Source organism: Ascaphus truei, chromosome 3, assembly GCF_040206685.1.
Source record: "Ascaphus truei isolate aAscTru1 chromosome 3, aAscTru1.hap1, whole genome shotgun sequence".
NCBI classification, from domain to species: Eukaryota; Metazoa; Chordata; class Amphibia; order Anura; family Ascaphidae; genus Ascaphus; species Ascaphus truei.
In genome coordinates, this window is record NC_134485.1 from 412,780,707 (window position 1) to 412,806,984 (window position 26,278).

The 26,278-nt window shown below is 45.6% G+C and overlaps 1 protein-coding gene across 1 annotated transcript in view; it reads right to left on the minus strand.

Annotated features, from left to right (window-relative positions):
- The window catches only part of ACER3 (alkaline ceramidase 3), a 72,913-nt gene extending 47,349 nt beyond the window's left edge, over positions 1–25,564 (minus strand). Inside the window, exon 1 of the mRNA XM_075592663.1 lies at positions 25,203–25,564. Within this exon, the coding sequence (XP_075448778.1) occupies positions 25,203–25,305 (103 nt within the window). The 5' untranslated portion in view covers positions 25,306–25,564. The remainder of the gene's footprint in view (positions 1–25,202) is intronic.
- Positions 25,565–26,278: the final 714 nt, after the last annotated feature.

The window sequence follows — 26,278 nt, forward strand, 5'->3', positions numbered from 1 at the left end:
TGGAGCTCACTTTTGCAGAGTTGGTGAGCTCTCAGACACCCCCCCCCCTTGGACTTTCACCTGTGCTTGCAATCACTGCAACTCTGTCTCTCTGTTCTGGCATTGGAGGAATTCCCACACACCCCTGTCTTGGGATTGGCTATCTGCCCTTGTTATACTGGCCTCTCCCTTTGAATCATGCCGAACATAAGCCTAGTTTCACTAGGATGTAACCGTGTTTGCCACAAGCTACTTGTCTTTGCCTCTTAGTTCCTGGGGCCTGCTGCATTTCTCCATTGCAGAGGCCGTGTCCTGGTTCCTGTGCTGAAGCGCTGGATTTCCAGCGTTAACCTTCAGCTTTCTGATTCCTGAGGCCTGCTGCACTCCTGCCTTGCAGAGGCCTTCGTTATGGGCCACTCCCACTCCTCGCGCAGAGGCCATTCCCGCAGTGCTGCAGCTATGCTGAAGAGTTGCGTACCTGACTCCTTGTTGCAGATCTCCAGACTGGATATCGACTACTCTACCGTCTCCAACCCTGACCCTGGTGTGTCAATGGATTACTCTACCGTCTCCAACCCTGACCCAGCTACGATTGACTACGGACAGCGCAATCCTGAACCGGCTTCGTGGTCTAAGGTCGGTGTATTCACATTCCCACTTCAGCACCGCGATCCGGTCCCGGTTTGTGGCGAGCACGTCCGTTACACCTTGGTCACCAGCGACGTCGCTAAAAACCCAATTACAACTTTTGCTAATGGCGATGTCATCGGTCGCGTCGCCAGCACTATAAGCGCGGCTAAAGGAAAAAAATCAGACCACCCCAATCAAGCCCTAATGTTCGACTCACTAGAGCATTTAGAAACTTTAACTTGTCCCGCAAGGCTCTGTTCTGGAGCCCTTACTCTTCTTGGTCTTCATGTATGATCTACCTACAGCTTGTAAGGGAGCTTTAATACACATGTATGCGGATGACAATCCTATATGCATACAGCCCTGCTCTCTCTGACCTTGGACACGTACTTCAACCTGATTTGAGACTTGAAAATTAGATTTCCCAAAACAAACTGTTTTTAAACACTGACAAGACGGTAGCTATGGTATTTGGGACCAAGGCTAAATTCTAAAGCTGCCAATGACAGAGTTTCAGATAAGAACCAGCTCTAATACCATCCTAGCCCGTTACTAGTTTTAAATATCTGGTTTGACTCCTATTTAACATTTGGGTTGCACATTGATACGCAGACATCCAAAACATATGCCAAACTAGGTGTACTTTATAGCAGGGGTGCGCAAACGGGAGAGCGCGGGTGGTTGCAGAGGCCCCGCGCTCTTCCCCAAGGCATTTAAATTAAATGTTGGGGGATCGTGTGAAGCCCCTGCAACACTCCACTTACCATGATTCAGCCGGCTGTGTGAAACGTCTTCAAATGACACCACGGGGCCATGTGATATGAAGTCACACGCGTCAAATGATGCTGCGGGTCACGTGACGTCACATGACCCCGTAGCGTCATTTGACGCGGATGCAAGGTGGGGGAGAAGTGGGGGAGGCGAGAACCGGGCAAGCAAGGCAGGTGGGCGCAGCATCAAAAGTTTGCACTCTCCTGCTTTATAGGAACAAATCCTCCCTAAGCCCGCTGGACAGAAAGCGCATTGCACAGCAGATGCTAGTACCAATTAAAGACTATGGGAACATGGTACAGTATATGGCACAGCACCCCAAACTCACCTTAGCAAACTAGACACCCTCTACAATTCAATATGCTGTTTTGTTCTACAATGTAACACATCACTGCAAAATGCTCAAAGAACTAGATTGGTCATAACTTGGTGCAAAGTTCATCTCTCCTGTCTTGCCTTCAAATACTTCTTGGGCAAGCTACCCATCTATCTGAACAAGCTCCTCACCTCTACCACACGCAGCAGTTACCACCAGAGATTTCACTCCAAGGGACTTTATGGTCCCATGGTTCAACAAAGTTTCCGGACGCTCCTCCTCTTACCGTGCACCGCACAACTGGAACAACCTACCCGAGACTCTCAAATCCGCCACTAGTCTTGTTCTTTCAAAACTAAAAGCGGACTCACATGGTCTGTAACTGTTACACACGTGTATAACTTATTTTATCTTTAACACTTCATGCAATATCTTTATATTTAAATTTATGACCCTGTTTACCTAATGTAATGCAATGTATTTATATATAATGTATAACCCTGTTCACCTAATGTACCCATGTATTTGTAGGAATGAAAAAACCTGGGCACTGCGGATTTCTGCTTAAGAAAATTTATTGTGAGCAAATTATTTTGTAACCATGTAACCATCATCCCAGGACATACTTGAAAACCAGAGGTAACTCAATGTATTACTTCCTGGTAAAATATTTTATAAATAATTCATAATATTGGAGCACGTGTGTGTGTGTGTGTGTGTGTGTGTGTGTGTCTCTGACACACACGTGTCTGTGTAAGAGTGGGTGTGTGCCACAGTGTAACAGCTTATAGTGTTAAAAAAATAAAATAAATATATATATGTGGGGAAAATCTCTATCAGATAAAAGAATGACAATGACCGACTTGCAAAAAATACCCAACTTGTATTAAAATGTGCATATACAAAAATAGATCATGCATACATTAGGTAAATACATAAAGTGACCCGATGAATGTATAAAAAACCAACTTGCATAGCAGACACTCGCCCAGAGAGACGCGACGTTTCGGGCAGCAGGCCTTTTCTTTTGATAACATTATAGAATATTGAATAGATGCAAATTCTGTGATAATAAGGTCCACAGCAATTGTGTGTGCACTTATCTATATATTATATTACTGGATAACAGATACACAGCCGTTGGGGAAGATGCCATTACAGCCAATCACCCCTCCCCCCTTCAAAGTCAGGCGCCTAAAAATGTGGGCTCCTAAAAATGCACTCTGGCTCCTACGGTGTTTAAATTTTTCTCCACCCCTGTTTTTCTTCCTGGAAGAACGTGCCCCCGTGGCAGGAACCGTTATCCTGAATGGTGAAGGCTCCTCTTCCCATATGTTCAGCATAGGAGTATTTCACAGATACACGTGCTGCAGCTGGTCAGTAAAAAGCAGTATTAGACCACAGTAATTATCTTTGCACACTCATGCATATCTACTTGAATGACTACTTTAAGAATCTACTTGCTACTTGGATTGTATTAGTTCCCATTCTCAAGGTCGCCAACAAGCTCCTGTATTCAATGGAGAATACAGCTACTTGGGTATTGTAAGACATGTTTTCCAAGCATTGCCTACTTCATACCAGCAGCGATTCTTAATTAGGCCCCTGTCTGCACCCACATCTGTTACACAGGTTTACAAAATAATTTGTATAACAGCTGCATGTGTATAAAAGGACTGCTGGCAACTACAGCTTTGAGGCTTTAGGCGTTGCCATTTCAAGATAAGTTGAGACAAAATAAAAGAAATACATAAATAAAAGAAGTGGGCACTGGGATTTCGCTGCAGATTTATTTACCAGTAAGAGTGCAAACCTCAAAGTTCTGGAAATGCTGAGAAGGAAGAAAAGACAGACTACTCTGTAGTTTAAACTAGGTGAACTCCTTTCAAAATCCAGCATCAGCTCCTTGTGACCTTGGTGAAGTCACATTATCTTCCTGTGTCTCGCCAGAACTGAATAGCAAGCTTTTTTTTTTAGCGGGGACTGTAAAACTATGGACTGTAGACATGGCAGAATAATAGAACAAAAACAAAAAATATATAGACAACAGAACAAAAAATAGGTTTTCAGTAAGGTCTAAGTGGTTTGTATAGTAGCTTTGTGGGGGAGAAATGATCGAGTCTAGCTGAAGAGCCTGTTCTGTGTGCTGCAGGAGCACCTTTGTTAAAAGTATTTTTTGTCCTTTTCTATAGATAGACATTTTTCTTTTTCTGAACAAAACAGAAAGGGCATTCTGTCACAAAAACAGGGATTCAAAGAAAACGACTAAACGTCGCGGTTTGCACAATTCTGTGGAAAGGCACTGAAAGGTCAACAACTGTATGCAGCTCATTTAAAAAAAAACGCAACAATAAAACTCTCATCCCTATTCAGTTTTTGGATCCCCCCCGCTCACCTTTATACTTTGTGAAAATGTTCAAAATAAACCTTAAAAAAAAACAAAAAAAAAAACAACAACACACCACCAAAACTATGGGGCGTACGTATTTATTATTAAAGAACAAGTAACTGTCAAAAAGTAGGGGAGCCCCTGCTGCTGCCTCATGTAAGTATTGAATGAACGGTGCTTTGGGTATACATGCAATGGAGAGTGGAGATAGAGATAGAACCCAAATATAGCACTCAAGTTCAAGATCTGGATGTGTAGTGAATGATTTAAAACAAACTTTATTATATCACAAGAAATAAAACAATGGGTGTTAAAAAACTGACGACCTGAAGGAGTGACCTTCAATACTAGAACCATATAGGTTTTAGGGTCTAGGAGTGTACGTATATTCTGTAAAATACAGATAGCACAATTGGCTGGAAATCCAGATAAGGATCTGTCCAATCTATATTCACTGGCTCTGAGGCTGAGGCTATATTCACTGGCTCTACTAATAACCGCAATCGCCTAAAGCAAACCAGGTATGGCTAGATAGTTAATGTGTGCTCAGGAACTGTCAGGTAAGTGGCTGCCGGACACTCACAAGAATTGTAAGGTAAGTGAGGAGTTAAATCTCCGATCAATGATATCGGTAACCTTATTTTAGGGTGCAGTGCTTGGTCTCGTTGACCTGTGGTGCCCTGCTATAGTGTAGAGTGATAATACAAATCTGACCTCTAGTAACCCCAGTGGTGGTATACATAGATTAAATGCACTATGTGCAGATATTACAGGGGAGAGGACAGTAACACATATAGATATCAGTAGTACCCATAAAGACAGTTTATTAGTCAGGATATAGGAGCTAATACACAGTAAACATCAGAGGCGATACTCGGTGATAGTGAGCTCTCAGCTGCTTAGTAAATTATGAACTGTAAATGTTGTGCCCTGAAGGCGGGTATAATTGTGTACAGTGACTGATACCTCCTTGGACCAGGGATGAATAACAACAATAATGGCCCTTTAAGCTGCTATCAGGGAATCCCTGAGTGGTGATAGTACAGGGGATTCCCTGATAGCAGCTTAAAGGGCCAGTTAGTTCCATTAGCACTCAGACTGCTTACATCTGTTTATTGTTGTTATTCATCCCTGGTCCCCCCCCCTGCACCTCACATCACTCGCCCCCCCGCACCTCACATCACTCGCCCCCCCTGCACCTCACTCGCCCCCCCTGCACCTCACATCACTCTCCCCCCTGCACCTCACATCACTCTCCCCCCTGCACCTCACATCACTCTCCCCCCCTGCACCTCACATCACTCTCCCCCCCTGCACCTCACATCACTCTCCCCCCCTGCACCTCACATCACTCTCCCCCCCTGCACCTCACATCACTCTCCCCCCTGCACCTCACATCACTCTCCCCCCTGCACCTCACATCACTCTCCCCCCCTGCACCTCACATCACTCTCCCCCCCTGCACCTCACATCACTCTCCCCCCCTGCACCTCACATCACTCTCCCCCCCTGCACCTCACATCACTCTCCCCCCTGCACCTCACATCACTCTCCCCCCTGCACCTCACACCACTCTCCCCCCTGCACCTCACACCACTCTCCCCCCCCTTGCACCTCCAATCACCCCCCTTGCACCTCCAACCACCCTCCCCTGCACCTCCAATGACCCTCCCCTGCACCTCCAATGACCCTCCCCTGCACCTCCAATGACCCTCCCCTGCACCTCCAATGACCCTCCCCTGCACCTCCAATGACCCTCCCCTGCACCTCCAATGACCCTCCCCTGCACCTCCAATGACCCTCCCCTGCAACTCCAATCACCCCCCCCTGCACCTCCAATCACCCCTGCACCTCACATCACCCTTCCTGCACCTCACCTCCCCTGCAACTCACCCCCGGGACCGCGGGGAATCTCCGCCATTTTTTTTTTGAAAGTTTTTTTTATTTCTGAAAGTTTTTTTTTTGAAAGTTTTTTTTTTTTAAATCTCATCGCGGGCCGCACAGAGAGGCCGGGCGGGCCGCATGCGGCCCGTGGGCTGTATGTTGTGCAGGCCTGCTTTAGAGTAATGCGTCTCCTGAATGTACCGTTGTCGCGGTAAGCAGAGCAGTGCTGACTGTTGCGACTGGCAACATCTCGCCAAGTCCTGCTTTACGCAAAACCGCTGCCGGTCATGGCTGAAATTTTAGGCACTCGGTATGTGTGGGTGTTGGGATATGTATACACAATGTGTATATATTTATATTCCTGGGGGGGAAATGCACTGCAAAAAGGCCTGGAAAAAAGGTACATCTTAATAGCAAATATAAATAAAAGATAGAACAAGGACTGCTCCAATGCAAATCATTTATTTGGGGCTGTCAACATTTCAGTCACCCCAAAACAAACTACAGCTCAACCCCCTTATAACGCTGTGCTTGGGGGTCCAAAGAATCACATCGCGATAAAAGCGGATCGCGTTAGAAATAATGTACAATTGTATGCATTGTACAATAAAAGTATTTACGATACCAATAATTGTGTTGTACAGTATTCATAAATACAAAAATTGGGAGCCACGCTTGCATCGCGTTATAAGCGGATTCGCGTTGTAACGGATCGCGTTATAACGGGGTTGAGCTGTATTTGCTTTAGAGCAGTGCCGGTTCCATCTTTATGCATCTATATAAACACAAAGACGCGCACACAGAGACGCCGCCCCGTAAGCAAGGTGGTGCTACAAATACCTTACATTACAGCGATCTACAATCTGGAAACGTTTGACAATCCCTGTTCCAGAACTTTGTATAAGTGCTGCTTTGCTGAGCACTTAAGGAAATCATATCTTGCAGTGAAAAAACATACAGGAAAAGGCGACCAGGTTGTGTCATTATGCAGTGGTTTTAAGATCACAAAGGTAACATCCCAATAGGCCTTGTGTATATTGTTTATATAAATATTCCTGCAGAATAGAAACCTGCTGAATGATTTCAATGAGATGTCAGCAGTGACAATGAAGGTAAATGCAAAACGTTAGAGCCATTATATACGGTGGGTGGCATATAATAAATACTACATAGGACAGAAGTAAATAAATAGCTAACTGAAATCTTTGCAACTGGTGAGGATATAGATATAAACACGTATACACGTATTTAAAATTATTTTTGAATATTTTCAGTTACAGGGCTCGACAAATTGGGAAATGCGCCACCCTGCTTTCGAGTGTTGTATTGCGGCGTCTCCCTACCCAACTTCTGTGTCTCCCCCTGCACCTCCCGTGAAAATGGCAGTGCAGCTTTTTTGCCATGGCAACGAGACGCTACTTAACATCACGTCTCGTCATTTGGCGCTGCGTGGCCATTTTTTTTTTTACGGGAGATGCAGAGGGAGACACTGAAGTTCGACAGATGCAGGAAAATGCCAGGAGACACCGCACCACGCCGTCGGTAACATTCGACAGCGGCCAAAATGCACTTGCCCCAGGTGAGGGGGCGAGTGCATTTGTCGAGCCCTGTTCATTTAAGACGGGAATGCTGTATTTGGAACCCAATGTCAATGTAATCCCATTTACTCCACCCTTCTTTTCTAACGAACCTTCCTATCCAACATGGTGAGAAGTTAGAAACATAAAAGTCATGTGTAATGTGGTATTAGACCCCCTAAATAAGCCCTGGAGGAAGAAAGGAAAATAAATGTTCGGTGCTTGCCGGTCTTATTTTTGAGTGGAAGATATACATCAACTGAATTGATCGCTGATGTTCTACTGATTTGATTAGTAAACTACAGAGCTCAAGCATTCCCCTGCAGATTCAATGCACCCTCTGTTGTGATCTATGGTGAGATTTTACTTACTAAAAAAATAAAAATGCGATATCAAACCCAACCTATGTGCTTGGCCTCTAGAGGTAGTGGTCTCAAAATGTGGTTACACACAAGTGGTCTTTCACAGCAGAGAAGTGGAGTGCACCAAACATACCCATACAATATGTCTTTTTACCTTCTTGCTATTTTTAAGCTCGTCAGAAATCATGTAATATCTATTTAACTGCCAATGACACCTTTACTTTGTGAGAAATCATTACCGCATTATATACTTCCTACAAACCTCAAAAAAAAAAAAAGGGGGCCACATCGCTTTAGAAAGGAAGGCAAAGCACCACCAGGTTTAAAATAGCTTTACCTCGAGTTATCTGCATCTTCAAGCAGTACTCCAGGTTATTTTGTTCTGTTCATTTTAGTTATAGGATTGGAGCTGCGGGGACCCCCTGCTTGCCGATATACTTACCACTGTAGGGGGTGCCAGTATCCCATCGCCTTGATATTTAAAGTGTCCCTCGTCACGCGGGCCATTAGGAAACCGCAAAGGATGACGTCACGGCTAAAAGTCACCATTCTGTTAGCTCAAACAAGCCCAGTCGGATACCAGCACCTCCCATGGAAGCGAGCATCTCGGGAAGCAGGGCCCTGGCACGGAAATGACCACAGCTCAGCTTTGGAGACTCATTGCTTCAATCGTAGAAGAATTATTAAAAAAAAATTTTTTTAAGGGAATAAGGCTGAGTCCATGGTGACTCAACCCGTGCGGAGGCGCGCTGAGGCAGAGGGAAAGCGGGTGCTTTCCCTGGCCTTGGTTAGCGCGCCATCCAGGGGCGGGCCAGTCACGTCACGTCACGTCACGTAGCTGGCGAACCGCTCACGTGACCGGCCCTGCGCTCCCATGAGCGTGAAAATTTAACATTTTCATAAGACACATGCTTCTGCAAGCGTGCGCGAGCCCCTGATAAAGCCGCTCTCATTGCGGCTGCAGGGGCTCACTGCCGAGCGTAAGCGCGCCTCAGCGCTGACCATGCCCGAGGCCTAAGGATGGGAACAGAAAACAAAGAGGGGGGGAGAGACGAGGGGAAATTATATATTCCATCAACATGTAAGACAGCGGGGAACAATGGTTTCATTTAGTGTTAACATATTAAATGCGTCAAACCGCAAATTATATATCCAGTTCCAAACAAAAAAGCAACAGATTATACTTTAGTGTAAGATGTGCCAGAATGGGTTCCAGGGCCTCAACCATCAGTGAAGGGCTAACCATCTGTAACATTTAGGGTTGGATTCCCAATAAATGGGACGCTAGAAAGCATCTTAAATCAGGTACTGCGAGACCATTTCCTGATCTTGGTGCCAATACAACGCAAGCTATTCTGGGCCTCTTGTCTTGCCAAATATTTGACAAATCTGTTTTGGAGATCTCAGATCTTAATGGGAATGGTAATTGGGAGGGCCTGAAAAAAAAAAATATAGAAGAAGTTTGGGGAGAATATTAATTTTTATGCCCAGATTCTGCCAAACCACAAGATCTGGTATTTCTCCCATTAAAGATGATCTTTTCCAATTTGTGAGAATAGGCTGGGGTAGTTATATTCATATAGGGTTTGACAAGACTTGGTCAAATAAATTCCTAAGTATCTTAGGTGCGTTTCCCGCCAATTAGAATTTAAATTCAACTGGAGGAGCAGCTTCAGATTGAGAGTCTCTGATTTATCAGTTTATCTTCTATCCTGAAAGTGATCCAAATCCTGAGAGCTTCTGGTACAAATTTAGTAATGAAGTCAACAGATTAGCTACGGTCAAGAGGTCATCTGTAAATAATTACATTTTGTATGGACACTCAGAAATTTGAATACCTGAGATGTTATGTTCATTTCTGATGGTGCATGCTTGGGGTTCTATGTTCAGTGCAAACAGTAAGGGGGATAACAGGCAACCCTGTCAAAGTAGTTTTTTTTTTTTTTTTTTAATTATATCCATGTCTCCCCCAAGTAATTTCAATGAGGCAGCAGGGTTATTATAGAAGGCTTTAACCAATTTTAGGAAGGCGTCTACAAAGCCAAAAGCTGATAACGTCTCATCCGGGAACTGCCAATCAATCCCATAAAACGCCTATTAGGCTCCGGAGGATTGCTTTTATTTCAGAATAGTTTGTGTTCAATGATATTGATTACTTTCCTCGTATTGTCTGCGGCCTGGCGGTTAAGTATAAAACCTATTTGATCCAGATGGCCAAACCTGGGTAAAATAGGGTTCAAATCTGTTAGCTAAAATTTTACTGTAGCTCTTAAGGTCTAAAAGTGAGATGGGTCTATAACTTTCGCAACGCAAGGGATCCTTTCCTTTATGGATGACCGCAATATTCGCTTTGGACATTTGTATGGGAATTGGATTATTTTGTAAAAAGGAATTATATACAAATGTCACCAAATTCAGGGGGGGAGGGGAAGGAGCAAAATGCATCAAGTATTTTATTTTTTATTATACAAATTGGTAATCCATCTGGGTCAGGGGTCTGAAGATTTAAAGTTTTTGACTACTTTCCCCAATTCCTCTCTCGCAATCTGGGCGTTCAAGGAAAGAAGCTAATCCTGTGTAAGACTTGAGAGCATTTTTCAGATAGTTTTTTTTTAATTTTGGTAGATCCTGGCTCTTCCGTGCCTTGCAGAGGTTAGAATGGCCAGAGTTAAAGTTGGCAAACTCCTTGGAAATTTTTATTGGGTCACGTGTTAGCTTGCCATTCTTTAATTTTACAGATGGTATATTCGATTTTGCACTCATACTCTTTAATTTATTTGCCAGGAGTCTGTCCACTTTGATGCCTTCATCATAAAATAATTGCTTTGTTCACTTCAAAGCTTTCTCTGTCTTGTAATTGGACCTTTTTTAATTTCGGTCTGGAGTGAAGTTAATCTTTTATATAATTTTCTAGATGGTTGAGCTTTGTGAGACTAATCGAACTTTGTAATCTTATTAATTACTTCCAGAATGGTCTGCATCTTGACTTGTTTTTGAATGTTTTATTTATGTGTGGCTAGCGAGATGAACAAGCCCCTTATACAAGCCTTATGGGCTTCCCATGTGGAAGAAGAATTTACACTTGTCTCATTCATTCTAAAATAGTCCTCAAGTGCTTCATTAATTTTAAGGTTTATTTCTGAGTGGTTCCGAAGGGAATAATTTCGACACAAATTGAACTGTCTTGGTGTGTGGTCACTGATAAATATTTAATAGAATGTATCTTGGAACATGGTCTGACCAGGTGATTGGTCCTATGCCTGCTTGGGGGAATCCCCAGACTGGGATTGAAAAATGTGGCCAATTCTGGAATAAGTATTGTTGGGTGGCGAGTAAGAAGTATAGTCCTTTAGGCTCTGATACTTGGAGTATTAAACGCCAATGGGAAGGGGGAAAGGGTCACTATTTAATCCCACATTTTACCAGTCCCTTATAAAGTCCAGCTGGGGAATTGACTTCCCTAGGTCATTTGTGAAGGGGGAAAAGGGGGAAAAGGGCAAAAAGGGGGAAGGCATCCTCCGGATCAGGGTAAGCAGCTCCTGGTTTCTTGGGTGAAAGATTTTGGGCTGACCTAGGCACTTTTAAAACACTTCTTTAACTGGGTCCCCACGGTGCTAACCAAGCCTGCACCCATCCGTCTTGGAGCCACAAAATGAGCCCACCTGAAGTGCTTGTTTAAAAAGATATGCATACAAGTGTGCCATATATTGCATGTGCTCACGTAAGGATGTGAAACGTATACCCGAAATGCGAAGATGATTCAAAAGCTTCAGACAATGCAAAGAAGTATGGAGAGATGTATGCTGGGTATTAGCCCAACAGGAAGAGGAATGAATGGGTTTGAAACCAAATGTCTGTGACATCATCACAAGGGTGAAGAAATTAAAATAGCAGTGGGCCAGACATAGAAAACCGCATTGTTGGACACAGATGGTACTCAAATGGATTTCCATGGGAAATTAAAAGACCAAGACGATGACCAAAAGTAAGATGGGAGGATAAAATCGGAACATTTGTTGGAGCGACGTGGAGGAGAGGCTGCAACTGCAATACCTTGGAAGATCAATGGGGAGGCCTTCATCCAGCAATGGGGACGGCAAAGGCTGAAGGTTATGAGTACAGCTAAACCCTGTTATAACGCGGTCCTCCAGGTCCACCCCGAGACCACCGCGTTACTAACGGGGTCGCGCTAATTTAAAAAAAAAAAAAATGGCCGCCGCATCAGTGCATATTTACCCCGCGGTCCCGGCTTCCCCCTGTCACCGCGTGACAGGAGATGGGAGGGGGGATTCCCCTCCGGCTTCGGCTTCCCCTGTCACCGCGGGACATGAGATGGGAGGGGGGATGCCCCTCCGGCTTCGGCTTCCCCTGTCACCGCGTGACAGGAGATGGGAGGGGGGATTCCTCTCCGGTCCGGCTCCCCCCGCCGCAGCAGAGGGCCCTCGCGCCGCAATACAGGGCCCCCTGGCCCTGCCGTAGCGCAGGGTCGTCCTGCCCCCCCCCCATGCCTCCCCGCGCTGCACCGGGCCATCCCACCAGCCCCCGCAGCATCGGGGGCCCCCGCAGCCATCATCCCCCTCCACCGCAGCACCAACCCCACCGGCACGCCCCCCCCCTGCAGCCACATGCCTCACCAATCATCCCCAAGGTAAGGCTGATTTATGTATATGTGTAGTGTGTGTGTGTGTGTGTGTAGTGTGTGCAGTGTGTGCAGTGTGTGCAGTGTGTGCAGTGTGTGCAGTGTGTGCAGTGTGTGCAGTGTGTGCAGTGTGTGCAGTGTGTGCAGTGTGTGCAGTGTGTGCAGTGTGTGCAGTGTGTGCAGTGTGTGCAGTGTGTGCAGTGTGTGCAGTGTGTGCAGTGTGTGCAGTGTGTGCAGTGTGTGCAGTGTGTGCAGTGTGTGCAGTGTGTGCAGTGTGTGCAGTGTGTGCAGTGTGTGCAGTGTGTGCAGTGTGTGCAGTGTGTGCAGTGTGTGCAGTGTGAGCAATGAGCAGTGTGTGTGCAGTGTGCAGTGTGTGTCAGTGTGTGCAGTGTGAGCAATGAGCAGTGTGTGTGCAGTGTGTGTGCAGTGTGTGTGCAGTGTGTGTCAGTGTGAGCAGTGTGTGTGCAGTGTGAGCAATGAGCAGTGTGTGTGCAGTGTGCAGTGTGTGTGCAGTGTGTCAGTGTGTGTGCAGTGTGTCAGTGTGTGTGCAGTGTGTGTGCAGTGTGTGTGCAGTGTTTTTTTTTAAAACGGGAGCCACGGAAAAAACGCGTTATAACCGAATCGCGGTATAGCGAGGCGCGTTATAACGGGGTTTAGCTGTATAAATTTTTTATCATAAAAAAACAGGACAAATGCCAAGAAGAAAATATGATGTTTATCAAAAACAATAAAAACAGAAGCGCATGCTCGATAGCACAGATATTTAATAAAAAGTGAAAGAGTCAGGATGAAAACTCAATAATATAAATGGAACAATTAAAATATCACCAATAGCCAGTGCTGTGAGCAAAGTCCTGCTGAATAATGATTGGATTGAATGTCCCACTGTATTGAATGGTTCAGATGGTGCAGAGATTAAATATTTGTGCATAAATCCAAATGCAAGCAGGAAATTGAGATTCAATGCTGAATGATAAACCCTATGGAGATGTTACAGGTAGGAGTATGCCCCCAAATGATAGCTGAATAGAGGATCCAGTGTTTAGGTGGGACCTGGGGCTGAAATACCCTCTCTCCAGCACAGAGGATAGAAATGCCACGAAGTAGGAAAACCGTCTGGAGACAATGAAAATGTAAAAGGAGCCCTCTGCAGAGCGTCTCAGAGGAAAGGCAAACTGCAACCAGTAGTGTATGCTCTATGTGATAGGAAAAAGAGGGAATGGCGCTAAAGGAACTTGTAGCAAGGGTAGAGTATACTGTTTTACTCTATATAAGACAAAGTGACGTCTGCTGCTGGAGTATACAGCAGGGAATCTTCAATTCCCCTATATGTACAAATTGGAAAAAAGGGGAATTATGTATACTCCTGCGCACAAAAATAAAAAAAGGGGACCCTAGTTGCCAGAGTTCAAGAGAATTCAAATGAGAACATACTCTAAATGTGTGCAATACAAATATACTTTTATTATATTAAAGAAAAAGAACCTAATAGTTCTAAAAAATAATAAAGTATAGAAAATGTAAATTTTACCAGCTGGGTACAAAGAAGTATAAACCAAATAACACTTGACTCATACAACCAAATTAAAATTAAAAATGCCCTGATAGGGGCCTATTAAAATAAACACATAATTTATATAAAATAACTAAGCATGCATGTAATGTGTTTACATATATAAGGTAACACGCTTAAGAGATGTTAGTTAAAGTCACAGGGTTCTAGGCAGACTTCATACTCTCTGGTGAGATGTGAAGACGCACTCAGCATAAGCAAGACGCGCAAGCAGCAGACGCGGAAGCTACAGATGCACTCCAACATCACAGAGGAGACTCCGATCTAATCTACACTCTGGCCGAGTAGTGGAGGGGGAAGTGAGACAACAAGTAAAATCGCAGTACCCCTCAGGATCCCGGCAATAACTACATCTTAAAGCTAGGAGTGGCACAATAAGAAGGTTACGCTCCCTTATCTGTACTATCAGTGGAGATAAAGATTTGTGTGCTAAAGAGTGGTGTAAGCCCTAAGAAGAAGGCTATCGAGTTCTGCCTACATACATCTGAACACACCTTTCACTCCATGAGGGTTGAAAACCAGAGAGTATGAAGTCTGCCTAGAACCCTGTGACTTTAACTAACATCTTTCCTCTTGCCCAGCCAGTATACCAACAGATACTAATATATAGTGCCGACAATCACTTACACCAAGCTACAACTCAGAGTGTTTTCCACCATACTGGGATACATATCCCAAACGTATCCTTTTTTTTTGGACTTATCCAAGTGGAGGCAATTACTATATTAGGGTGGACATTACCTAAATCCCAAGCGTGTTACCTTATATTCCCTGGTCTGCAGCTCACTGCAGGAAGAGAGACCGGGGGGGGGGGGGGAGGGGCGTGGCGGGGGCACGGCCATGACGTCACTCGGCAGGTTCGCCCTCATTGGCTGAACCGCCGGGGGGCGTGCCGTATCGCTCGTCGCGAGTCCTGCTCTCAATTCTATTGAGAACAGGAGCAACTCTCGCCCCACCGCTGCGGCCCCCCCTCGCAGCGGGCCCGGTGCCATTGAGTGGAGGGCTCTCGTCCGTGCAGCGTCCGCCACAGCGGACACTGTAGTAGGCAGCGGGGTCAAGGCCTAATTCTATCATTGCCTTGCAGCACAATAAGAAACGCCCACTTTGTTCAACATAATCAGTGCATTTTAGGCCAGGAGCACAAATAGGTGGTAAGATACTGAAAATAAGCCCTAGTAGAAAGATGGTGCAATACAATGGTAAGCAACGGGATAGACTTCATGGACCACAGGCGTCGGCTACCAAGCTCATCAGCAAAGCTATAAAACTGGTTATAAACCTTAAAAACAGCAATGCAGATTTAAAAATAAATAACTACAAGATTGAAGCAGGGGGTCTCCATTGCTCCGGGGAAGCCTGGCTTCCTGAGATACAGACCTCCGTAGGGGCAGCCAGTATCTCTGGCAAGTTTAAAGGTCCTGGTCATGTGGCCAATAGGAATCCACAACAAATGACGTCACGGCGTCCTTTTGGCCGGCAGGACATTGAAACGAAAGACATTATGTCAGGCCAGTGATTTCCAACCTTTTTTGTTGAGGAACCATTGAAGTATTTAGAAAAATCTCATGGAACCTCTATCTGGCTGACACATATTAGACTCGACAGGGGTCAGTCACAAAATGTCACACCTCACAAGCCACCTCTATTTCCCACCCTCTACCCATGTATTTCTCTCCCATCCGTCTCACTAACTCTCCCCACCTCCCGCCTTGCATGTTGTTATCCCTTGCATCTCACTCTTACTCACTCCCTCCCGCCCCCTCTCTTCTTTCACTCGCCCCTACCTTCCATCAATTACCCCACTCTCACTCAATCCACCTAGAAAATACATAACAAAAAACCCCATCCCCATGGGGGGGGGGCGCTGTGGTTTGTAGGAGGAACCCCCGAGACTGCTTCAAGGAGCCCCAGGGTTCCACGGAACCCTGGTTGGGAAGCACTCTGTTAGGCACATACGTTCACTGCCTGCAGAGACAGCGGCACCCCCTACGGAGGCAAGTATCTCTGGAAGCAGGGGGTCCCAGGAGCCGAAATTAACACAGTTCAGCTCCGGAGACCCCCTGCTTCAATCATGTAATAAAAATAAATTAAATCTGGATTGCTGCAGGAACATCCCGAAGCAAATAACCACGAGCCTACGTCGTTTCACATGGTCAATATACTTAGATTTTTATTTTTTATATCAGCTCAGGGTAGGAGTATCTTATAAAATACGAAATTCATTTCAGTGATTATTGCTTCATTTGCTTTTGCATGCTCATTTCTTTCCACCCCACCTCCCCTAAATGTAGTTATACGTATTTAATAATGTATTCCAATGCAATTATAAAAAGAGCAGGTTTTATTTTGTCTGTTTTTTTTTTTTAATTTTAAAATGTACTTCCGATTAATTTGCAGCATGTATCGTTAACTAATTATCTTTGCTCTTGGCAAAGATAGCCTCCAACCAAAGATCTTTATGCTGTGTTTAGAAGTTCGCAAACAAGACGAAATGTGTCTTTTTCACAAAATATTTCCCAAAGCACATTTGCACAACTGAAGTTATGTCATGTGACTCTTTATACTGCCCTTTTTGTTTATTTTAGCGCCATTTCTAGCAAGTGTGAACATCCGCAATTTTTTTTAAGCAAAACCGCAAAATGCAAGACAATTTGTCAAAAACTAAATAAATTGTGAAGCACGTTTAAAAAGGTAGTCACGCATCTCTAGTTACTGTGCTTCTACGTTCCTGGTGACTGCTAACTAACAAAAAGCTGCAATTATTCAGAATGTTTTTCAAGAAAAGTAGCATTCCACAAATTGAGTGTTTTCTAGGACCTTAGCTCACTGCATAAGTCAGTGTATATCTCAACCAGGGGACACGGGTGTGCGGCAAACCTCTGCCAAGTGTGCCGGGGCCCCAGGGGAAAAAAAACTCTGCTGGCTGCTCACTCAGCTGGCACATCCCAAGCACATGCCTGGAGATGTAGAGGCTGCGATCCGCCTCGGCACAGAGGGGAAGAGAGAAGCCTTTCCATCACCAGACAACACAACACGCTGAGCAGCAGCCATGCTTGATGTGTGTGGGAAGGTGGGAGCAAAGAGGGAAGTAGTGAGGGAATTTGTGTGGGGAGGAGAGTGGGATGACAATGTTGGGGGTGTGAGATGGGTTTGTCTGTGTGTGGGAGAGGGAAGGGGTGAGGGAGTGCTTTTTGTGGGTTTGGGGAAGGTGTGGGGTGTAAGTAACAGTTGGGAGGGGGAATGTGGATCCAATGATTAAGAAAGAGGGCAAGTGCGGTGTGAGATAAGGGGATAAATGTGAAGCGTGGAGTAAAAGGGCCAGTATGTATGAGGATGAATGTGGAGTGTGCAAGATGAGGGTAGGTGTGTTGGAAGTGTGCTTGTGAATAGATGGGCGTATGTGCATGTGAGGAACAGATACGTGGGGTGTGAAGAGCAGGCGTGCCTGGAGATTGAAAAAACCTTCAGGGGTGCCCTGATTCAGAAAGGTTGAAAACCATTGTAATGGTATAAACGCTGCCATAAACATAGCTAAAAATCCTGTGTCGCTGCTCGCTCGCTCGCTCAAGAAGTGGTCACATGATTGTGACATCACTACAGGCGAGTGGAATTAAAAGGAGTCCTCCAGCGTTACTCATATGGTCAGATTGTGCTCATCGCTCTATTAGAGTGCAGTACGCGATCTTCCCTAGAAAACTAGCATAGCGTAGCTACTACATCATGGGGCCCCTGAAGAGATCTTATGATGTGGTGGCATCATGGGGTTCAATTAGTTGGTTAAGTGACAGATACAAATGCACTTAATATACACATCATAGGAAAATTAGCCACCAATCACATATCTGATGGTCCCCGCAATACTTTAAAGAGAAGCTTCCCCCTCCGCATGTTTAATTTTATTTATTTTTTCAGTGCTATACAATAAAGGGGTCTGTTTTCACCCCTATTATTCCCCTGGTCACATACTGTAGTTTATATGTAAAAAAAATAGCTCAAAACCTAAAGTAATATACAGGCATACCCCGCATTAACGTACGCAATGGGACCGGAGCATGTATGTAAAGCGAAAATATACTTAAAGTGAAGCACTCCCTTAATTCCCACTTATCCATGCATGTACTGTACTGCAATCATCCTATATGTGTAAAACTGATGTAAATAACGCATGTGTAACAGGCTCTATAGTCTCCCCGCTTGCGCACAGCTTCGGTGCAAGTAGGGAGTTCAACTTTGCTGTTCAGGACGTGCTGACAGGCGCATGCGTGAACTGCCGTTTGACTATATGTACTTACTCGCGAGTGTACTTAAAGTGAGTGTCCTTAAAGCGGGGTATGCCTGTAGCTGCAAATGCCCTTTTATTTAGTGACATAATTAGACCTCAAAGAGCCTGATCAGGAAAAATATCCTGAATTTTTACAGATCAGATCTTTGGTATTGTGTATGGAAAGCATCTCTGTGCTACCTTCTGGAGCGAAGAAAGTGAGAACAAGCAGCAGAAGTTGCCATGTGGACACTGCAGGCTTTGGGCCTTATAAAAATGTGTACTGATAGATACAGATCTCTACTTCGGTTGGTAATCTGCTTTAAACAGTGATAATATTGAGCAGACGCAAAATAAATCATACTAGGGGAACTGCACCTCTAAGCTCTGCCTTGAGCCTTTCAATTCTGGTAGGGTACTTAGAACCTGTACACAATGAGAGGTACTAAGGCTGCACTTATAGTGCTGGCGATGTGACCGATGACGTCACCCGTCGCCACTAGCAAAAGTTATAATTTGATTTTGAGCGACGTCGCTGGCGACAAGGCCAGTGACCTCACGAAAGGGGGCGGTGCCGCGGTCTCGGATTGGTTTAGAGACAGTCACATGTGGCGACGGTCTCTAAAAAAAATCAAATAGAGCCGGCTTAAAAATTTTGGGTCGCTCTGTCGCCCTTACTATAAGCGCTTGCAATGGAGTCAATGTATCTGTTTCGGAGCGACGTCGCAAGGCACTATAAGCGCAGCCTTAGGGGGTTTCAAACACACACACACACGTCTCATTTTTGTTTATTAAGAAATGTAAAATCCTCAAATGTTTTTGTTTTAAAAATCTATTTACAGATGACGGCAGATCGTCCACAAGGCAGGATCAATATCTGCAAATTACAACAGTATAACAAAAAGTGTAAGGTTATTGCAGTAAACCATTTAGGTTTTGGTAAAATGTCTTCAGTTTTACCACCGTGAATAATATTTTCACCAGATCTCATTCATATTGGGCTAGTGCTCTAAACAGATCCCGTTCAATTGAATGGTGTAATCTGTTACCCTGTATTTTAGGCCGAGATAATAATTACTGCATGCGATGGACCGCGTGCACGTCTGTCGTTTCCGTGACTGAAATCGGTTTCTCAGAGATGTTCAGGTGATGATGGGGAGGCGTAGCCGTGACATTACGTGAGCGGTTGCCCTCATTGGCTGAATCGCGTCACGTGACGCGAACGTCGCCTGGAAAGAGAAAATATTTTGTCTTTCCAGAACGCGGTCGCGCCGTTGCACTTCCAAGCGGTCGCGCACACTATGGGTAACTACATTGGAAGCAAGGTATTTGTTTCTGCGCCATCGGCAGCACTATAAATCGCGACCTAACTACTAAACAGTGGTCATATTTGGGAAAGCATGGACTGGTTTTCTATTTACCATGAAACGGCATTATACTAAATTATATATAAGGATCCCGGTTTTAGAGTTAACTGGTGGAAAAAAAAAATATTTTTAAAAACACCACCAAGTGATCATCTTGCATTTCCAGTTAAAAAATAAATAATAATAATAAAAAAAAGTAAATGCATAATTTTTTATTGAATTAGACATTTAGTGATAGTACATGAGTGTGCAAATAAGAGAACTTGCACTAGTTTCCTCTCACAACTGCACTCAGGTGTAAATTAAATCTTGTCAGACTGTATATGGCTAAGGCCCCGCTCCCTCAGTCAGCGCGCCCGCACTGCAGACAGGCGGCGCGCTGACAGGCAATTGACCGCGCTATGCGGTCTGTAGGGAGCCGGGAGCAGGAGGGGCGTGGTAAAACTTTGCCAGGTCTGAGATCGTGGTGCGGTGGTGCCGTCCACTCCCCCACCACCACACACAACACACACTTTCCCCCCGCAGCTCCTTCCCTGCTCCCTTCCAAAGCCGCCTCCCATCCGTAGCTCCTTCCCTCCCCTCCTTCCCTCATTGGCTGACTGCCGCACCACGTGACGCATCCGAGCTGCAAATCACTAGGAGCTTGCAGCATCGGCCGGCTGACGCGTCACAGCACGCAGTCAGCCAAGTAGTAAGGAGCCAGCGGGGACCTCCACACTAGAGGAAAGGGGCTGGTGGTCCGCTGCCGCGTGCGCCGCCGGACCAAAGCCTATGTCTTAGAATCCAAATACAGTATTCTCAATGTAGCAGCTAAATGAATAACGCTAGAATAGCAACAATCTAAGGAAAACCAACTAAAAAGAGTACTAAATCATGTATTACATTATATGAAAAACATTTTATTAATTACTATTCAACTACGACGCATGTGAATTATTATATTACAGTGATTGTTATACTATATGGCCGGTTGATTCATATATAGTGGTTTATTAGACATTTAATACCAACTCACCCACATACAAAGGCAACTTAAAGGAAGTAGGCATTTGGAAAATAAAAAAATAAAGATTTTTAAATTAAAATGAAAACAAAAAACTGGAATCCCTAATTATATAAAAACAATACTTGCATAGCAGACAGGAAATTCAAATGTCAAGCATTAGGAGCAAAAGAACAGTTGTCTGCATTGTAAAGTTTAAAACTTGAGAATTCGTGTGTGTGGGGAATGAATTGTCAAAATGTGCTGACAATCTCTTTCCATATACCCTTTTGTACTTGCCAGAGCCCAGACTCGAGTTTGGCAATATACCGGTGTGAAAGTACATTCCTGGAAATTAATCCCCTTCGGGAAGGATGCTCGGGGTGATAAAGGTGAATTACCAAGTACCAAGGTAGTGGGTTAAAAAAGAAAAAAACAAAAACAAAAATCTATGCGATCAGGCAGGGGTTAAACTAAGCTGGTTCATCACAGCACTGTTGCTTTATAAAAACATACAACTTCTATTTCACAGTCGGGTGAAATTAACATAACGATAATGGGCCATGCAAAGTACAGGCGGAAGCAACATGTTAAGGCGTCCAGTGCCCAATTTATTTGAATGCCTTGACAGGCATAAAGCATTCAGGCATTGTGTGGCAGAAGACAAGGATTATGTGGAAGGGGAGAAGCTTTGGTATGCATGCGTCAGTCACAGGTAAAAACCAAGGCAAGTGGTATAGTTTTGAAAATGGAGAGAGGACTTTGGACGACTCCTTCAACAGCTCTAATCATTGAGGTGAATTATAACTGTGACCGTCGGCTAATACAAACAAGTACTGCAACAAGTACACTTAGCAGCAAGGTTTACGTTTTTGGGGTCTAGTACAGCAAAACCCCAAAAGGCTTCTTGTGTCTTTAAACCACTGGCTGTTCAAATGTTCACATTTATAGGGTTTTTCAACACAATGCGTCATTCAATTTCATCGGAGCCTCCAGCAAATGCAGGATGCCACGGTGTCTGCTTTCAGCTCCTCCACATTTGAAACCATATTCCTTAAACCACCTGAACCATAAAACAAAATATAGACAATACCCATCTCGTTTTTCTGTGATGAATAAGATACCGGCATGTGTCACTCAAACGGCTTCTACAAAATGTATGGAAAGAAGTTGTGTATCATAAATTGTTATAGTAGTATTGAAATACAACTAGTAGCACACCAGAACTTGTGGTCGCATAGCAATTGTTTCTAAATGTAGCTTCTTAAACTCTCTTTAAGTATTATTTTTTGAAGAAAAATACAAAGATGTGTTGGTATTTAGAGATGTATATATTTATTTTATTTTTATTTTACCAGGAAATAATAGTGATGTCAGAGGAAAGCGAGAGATTTTTTTCACTCACTTGCCACCCACCCCGTCACTTCTCCCCATCACCCCACTATTTGGTGATGACATCAGACTAAACCTCTAGTGTCACTTCCCCCCTCCCCCCCTACTCCCCTGTTACTTTGGTAATGAAGTCAGACTGAAGCGAGAGTTTTGTTTTTTAATACTATAGTAATTAAGACTATAAATGGATGTAATAGTATATATGTAGCAGAGTCCCCACTACCTTGCCTCCGGTGCATGGGAGCTGGCGGTTAGTTGGCCGGAGCTACGCGCGGTTGGACAGTGGGGGCTGCCATTTTAGTTAATTGCGCATGCGCAGTGTGATTAGTGCAGTGGTCATCTTAGGCTGCGCTTAAAGTGCCGGTGACAGCGACGTTGCTTCAAAACAAATGTATTGAAGCCGTCGAGTGCGCTTATAGTAGGAGCGACGCGATGGCGCGATGGATTGGTCGCGATCGCTAGAAGTCACTTCAGTTAGATTTTTCCAGCGACCGTAGCGTGACGTCAGCGTCACTATAAGCGCAGCCTAAGGCTACGGTCCCAGTGTGCACTGTAGCACACGCGCCAGGCGGGGGGGTGGGGGGGGCAAACGCGTGCACAGCGCTTCACCACGATCTGCGGTCATGGGACAAGATTGCAGAGTTTGTGACGGGGGGTGTGGCTGGGGTTTTCCAGGGGCCCTCCATCACCAACTGTAAACTCAATTTCACTGACTTTTGAAAATCTGGTAGCACAGCGCAGCTGCACCTTCCGCGCGATGATGCATACTGGGCCCAGCCCCATTGAGGGGCAGTGCTTGTACACACAGCGCACACCGTAGAAGACACTGGTACCGCAGCCTTGGGATGGATCTGCAGACGCGGTACTACAAATCCCAGAATTCCTAGAGGGAGAAACAGCCCACGTAGGGCTGTCCCAGCCAATGGAATTCGCGAGGGAGAGGATATCCTCCGTGCGCGAAAAGCCCGCGAGTCAGTCCTGACGGAGGATCCAAAAGGAGAAGGTAGTGTCCAGGAAGCAGTGCTTCCTGGGCTAGGCCTAGATCTTGCCCTTAGGGCGACTCAGGCCCTAACAAGTGCCTAGACCCCAGATACGGACTCTTCCCTTTTTTGATATTGTTGCACCTGCGACCGGACGGCCACGCGGTGCCCTGAGGCCTGGGACCATCGCACAGGATCCAAAGACATTCCGGTGAGACCCTCCGGTTGGAGGCCCCGCTACGTGGGACCCGCTTCAACCCATCAAGACAAGCAGCACCTGGGTACTGGAGTAGCCAGGCAGGTACCCAACGTGCACAAACATCCACAGGGGGGAGCGCTACCTCACATTTGGGTGGGGCTTGCTGAAAGAGGGCACCAGGGGTATTGCTGCCACAGCACCCTCAGTACTTTGAGCGAACCCCCATGTGTTGGGGCATTGGGTGTACACTGTGGGTAGTTATTATTGCTATTGCATGTGTGTTCAGTAAACATTAGTTATATACTGTGTGTGTATTATTCATTACTGAGATTGGTTCCTGTGAGGGGTTATCCTGCCAAACGCTAGGATCCCTCATAGGTGGAGGCGCTGCAATGCAAGGAGAAAGAGCTCACCCCAGGCTCCCAGTGACAGAGGCCTCCTGTGAGCAGACAGGTAGAGCAGCACGCGAAGTTGCCCGGGTAGTTCCCTCAGGCATGAGGAAAGGGGGCTACATATATATACTACAGACCATGTAGTCTTCTTTTACATGGTAGTACAAGTACAAAGAAAAAGTGCAGCTGTTACAGGGGACATATCTATTGGTCACAGTTTACGTTATACACAACGCAGTGGGCCCAGCGCCTGCATGCTCTCCCAAATAATCCAAAAGGATGTTATGCTAGACTCACTGTATCACCTAACAGAAAATAATAGCCATGGGTTGGTCATTTAATGGCATTGCAGCTCTATCATGCCCAAAGGCATTGCGCGAACAGATGGAGGTGTGGGAGTCTAAAAGTACAAAGGGTAAAGATAAAGTGGGGGATAAAAATAACATCAGAGGCTACAATGTACAGTATAGATAGCGGGTAGAGGATAAATAGGAAGAGGCGATAAGGCAAAAGGAAAAAAAACGGGGGGTGGTGAGAAGATGGGACAACATGAAGTCAAAGAACACAATCCATCGAGGGGGGAAGTGTCAAGTGTGTGCGAGGGGCAGTATGTGAACAGGGAGGACAAATTCAAGGTTGTCGTCTGTCTCATTTCCATGGGGTATATGCCCCCATTTGTATCATTAGCACACTACTTTGTGAGTTTCCCCATATAGCAGAAGAGTGGGTATGGGAGGGATGAGGGGGCATGACCTGTGGAGATGAGCTACCTGAATCCAAAACAAATAAGCCAGAGGGAGTATAAACATTTTGTGCCAAGCGGGGGAGGGAACCGTATCTATCCCTCCAGTGCACTAGATACCAGTTTAATTAAAAAGTTGCCCCATCTACCACTTCAGTGAAGGAAAGGGGGGGGGGGGAGGAGAGGGAAGGGAAAGGATGCTCTTCATACCCTGTCAATGATAGTGTCAGTAGGATTGACCCATGACAATTTAAGTCCTTTTGGCTCTATCCATCCTTTCAATGAGTGTATGAGGTTCTCTTAGTATCAGGGGACAGCCTTAACAATCTCTCTACCCTCCGCCCAATACTGCAGAAAAGTCTGAGATTAGGGCTGCAACACCAACTCTGCGGCAATGGCACTGCAATGGGATTGGTTGAACCCAAGTGTCAGCTTTCCTTGTAACAGTTGGGCAAGCCACTCCATGCTGTAGGCACAATAATTAAATTGTACGATCTACGGGGCAAGGGGACGCCTTGTGCCTGCATAATGCTAGGTACAGCACTGCGTACACAGTCATCCTTCATAATAAAACATTAATGATAAGAGAAGGGTCTTCCCAGCCCCTGCAATGACAGGCTTGTGAACCGGCACATAAGTTTGTACTCTGCCCCCCAGTACCTCTCCCCCAATCATACTCTCCCTACAAGGCTGCACCATCAGCTCCTGGCCCCCCGCAGCTCCTCGCCCCCTGCCACCCCCAGCTCCTCGCCCGGGCCGCTACTCACAGAACTCAGCGATGTAGGAGGAGACGGCGTAGTTCTCCTCGCACCAGTCCAGGGTGGAGGTGGGGGGACCCCAGTAGCCGGGCCTGTCTACCGCCGGAGCCATAGCGCTGCAGCCTGACTCTCACAGCCGGGGGGAGGCAGGCCGAGGTGGGACCAGAGGGAGGAGCGGGGGGAAGACAGACCGAGGTGGGGGGGGGGGGTTGGAGACAGGCCGAGGTGGGACCGGAGGGAAAGACGCTGATAAGCGAGGTGGGGACGGGAGGGGGAGACGGGCCGAGGTGGGACCGGAGGGAGGGGTGCTGATAAGCGGGGAGGAGCGGCCAGCGCCGGGCCTCGCTCACTCGTTGTCATAGCAGCCAGCGGGTAATGGGCGGGGCCAAGTGCTGAAACAATGAGCGATAGGAAGAGAGGGGCGGGTCTGAGGGAGTGACGCGGGAGAAACAAAGGACGGGGTGGGGTTGAGAGGAAATGAAACTGGGATGGGGCGGTGCTACTAGAGAGGGGGCGGGGCTATGAGAGAGTGGGTGAGTTGAACGGGGAATGGATGTTGGCTGGACGAGGGGCGTGGCTACGTGCAGTGGGCGGAGCTAAACGATTGAGCGAGAGTAAATATATTTAAAACCAGAGACATAACATAAACCAGAGTAAATATCCAGAAAAAGTGGCCGGGGTAATGTATATAGTGTATATAGTGTATATAGTGTATATAGACGGCAGTGAGCGTGCATCCGGCCGACAGCGGGGAAGACGGGGAATAGAATGATTTCGCGTCGCTACCGGCGCTGAACTGTATGTATGTATGTGTGTGTGTGTGTTTGTGTGTTTGTGTGTGTATGTATGTATGTGTGTTTGTGTGTGTGTTTGTGTGTGTGTGTGTTTGTGTGTTTGTGTGTTTGTGTGTGTGTGTGTGTGTGTGTGTGTATGTATGTGTGTGTCTGGACAATGTTAATAAATATTTTATTTTTACCAATGTGTTTTTTTTATTATTACTTACATTTTTTATTGAGCATTTTCAAACATACAAAATAAGGTAAACACAACATACTACACAAAAGAAAAGGGGGATATCGTAATAC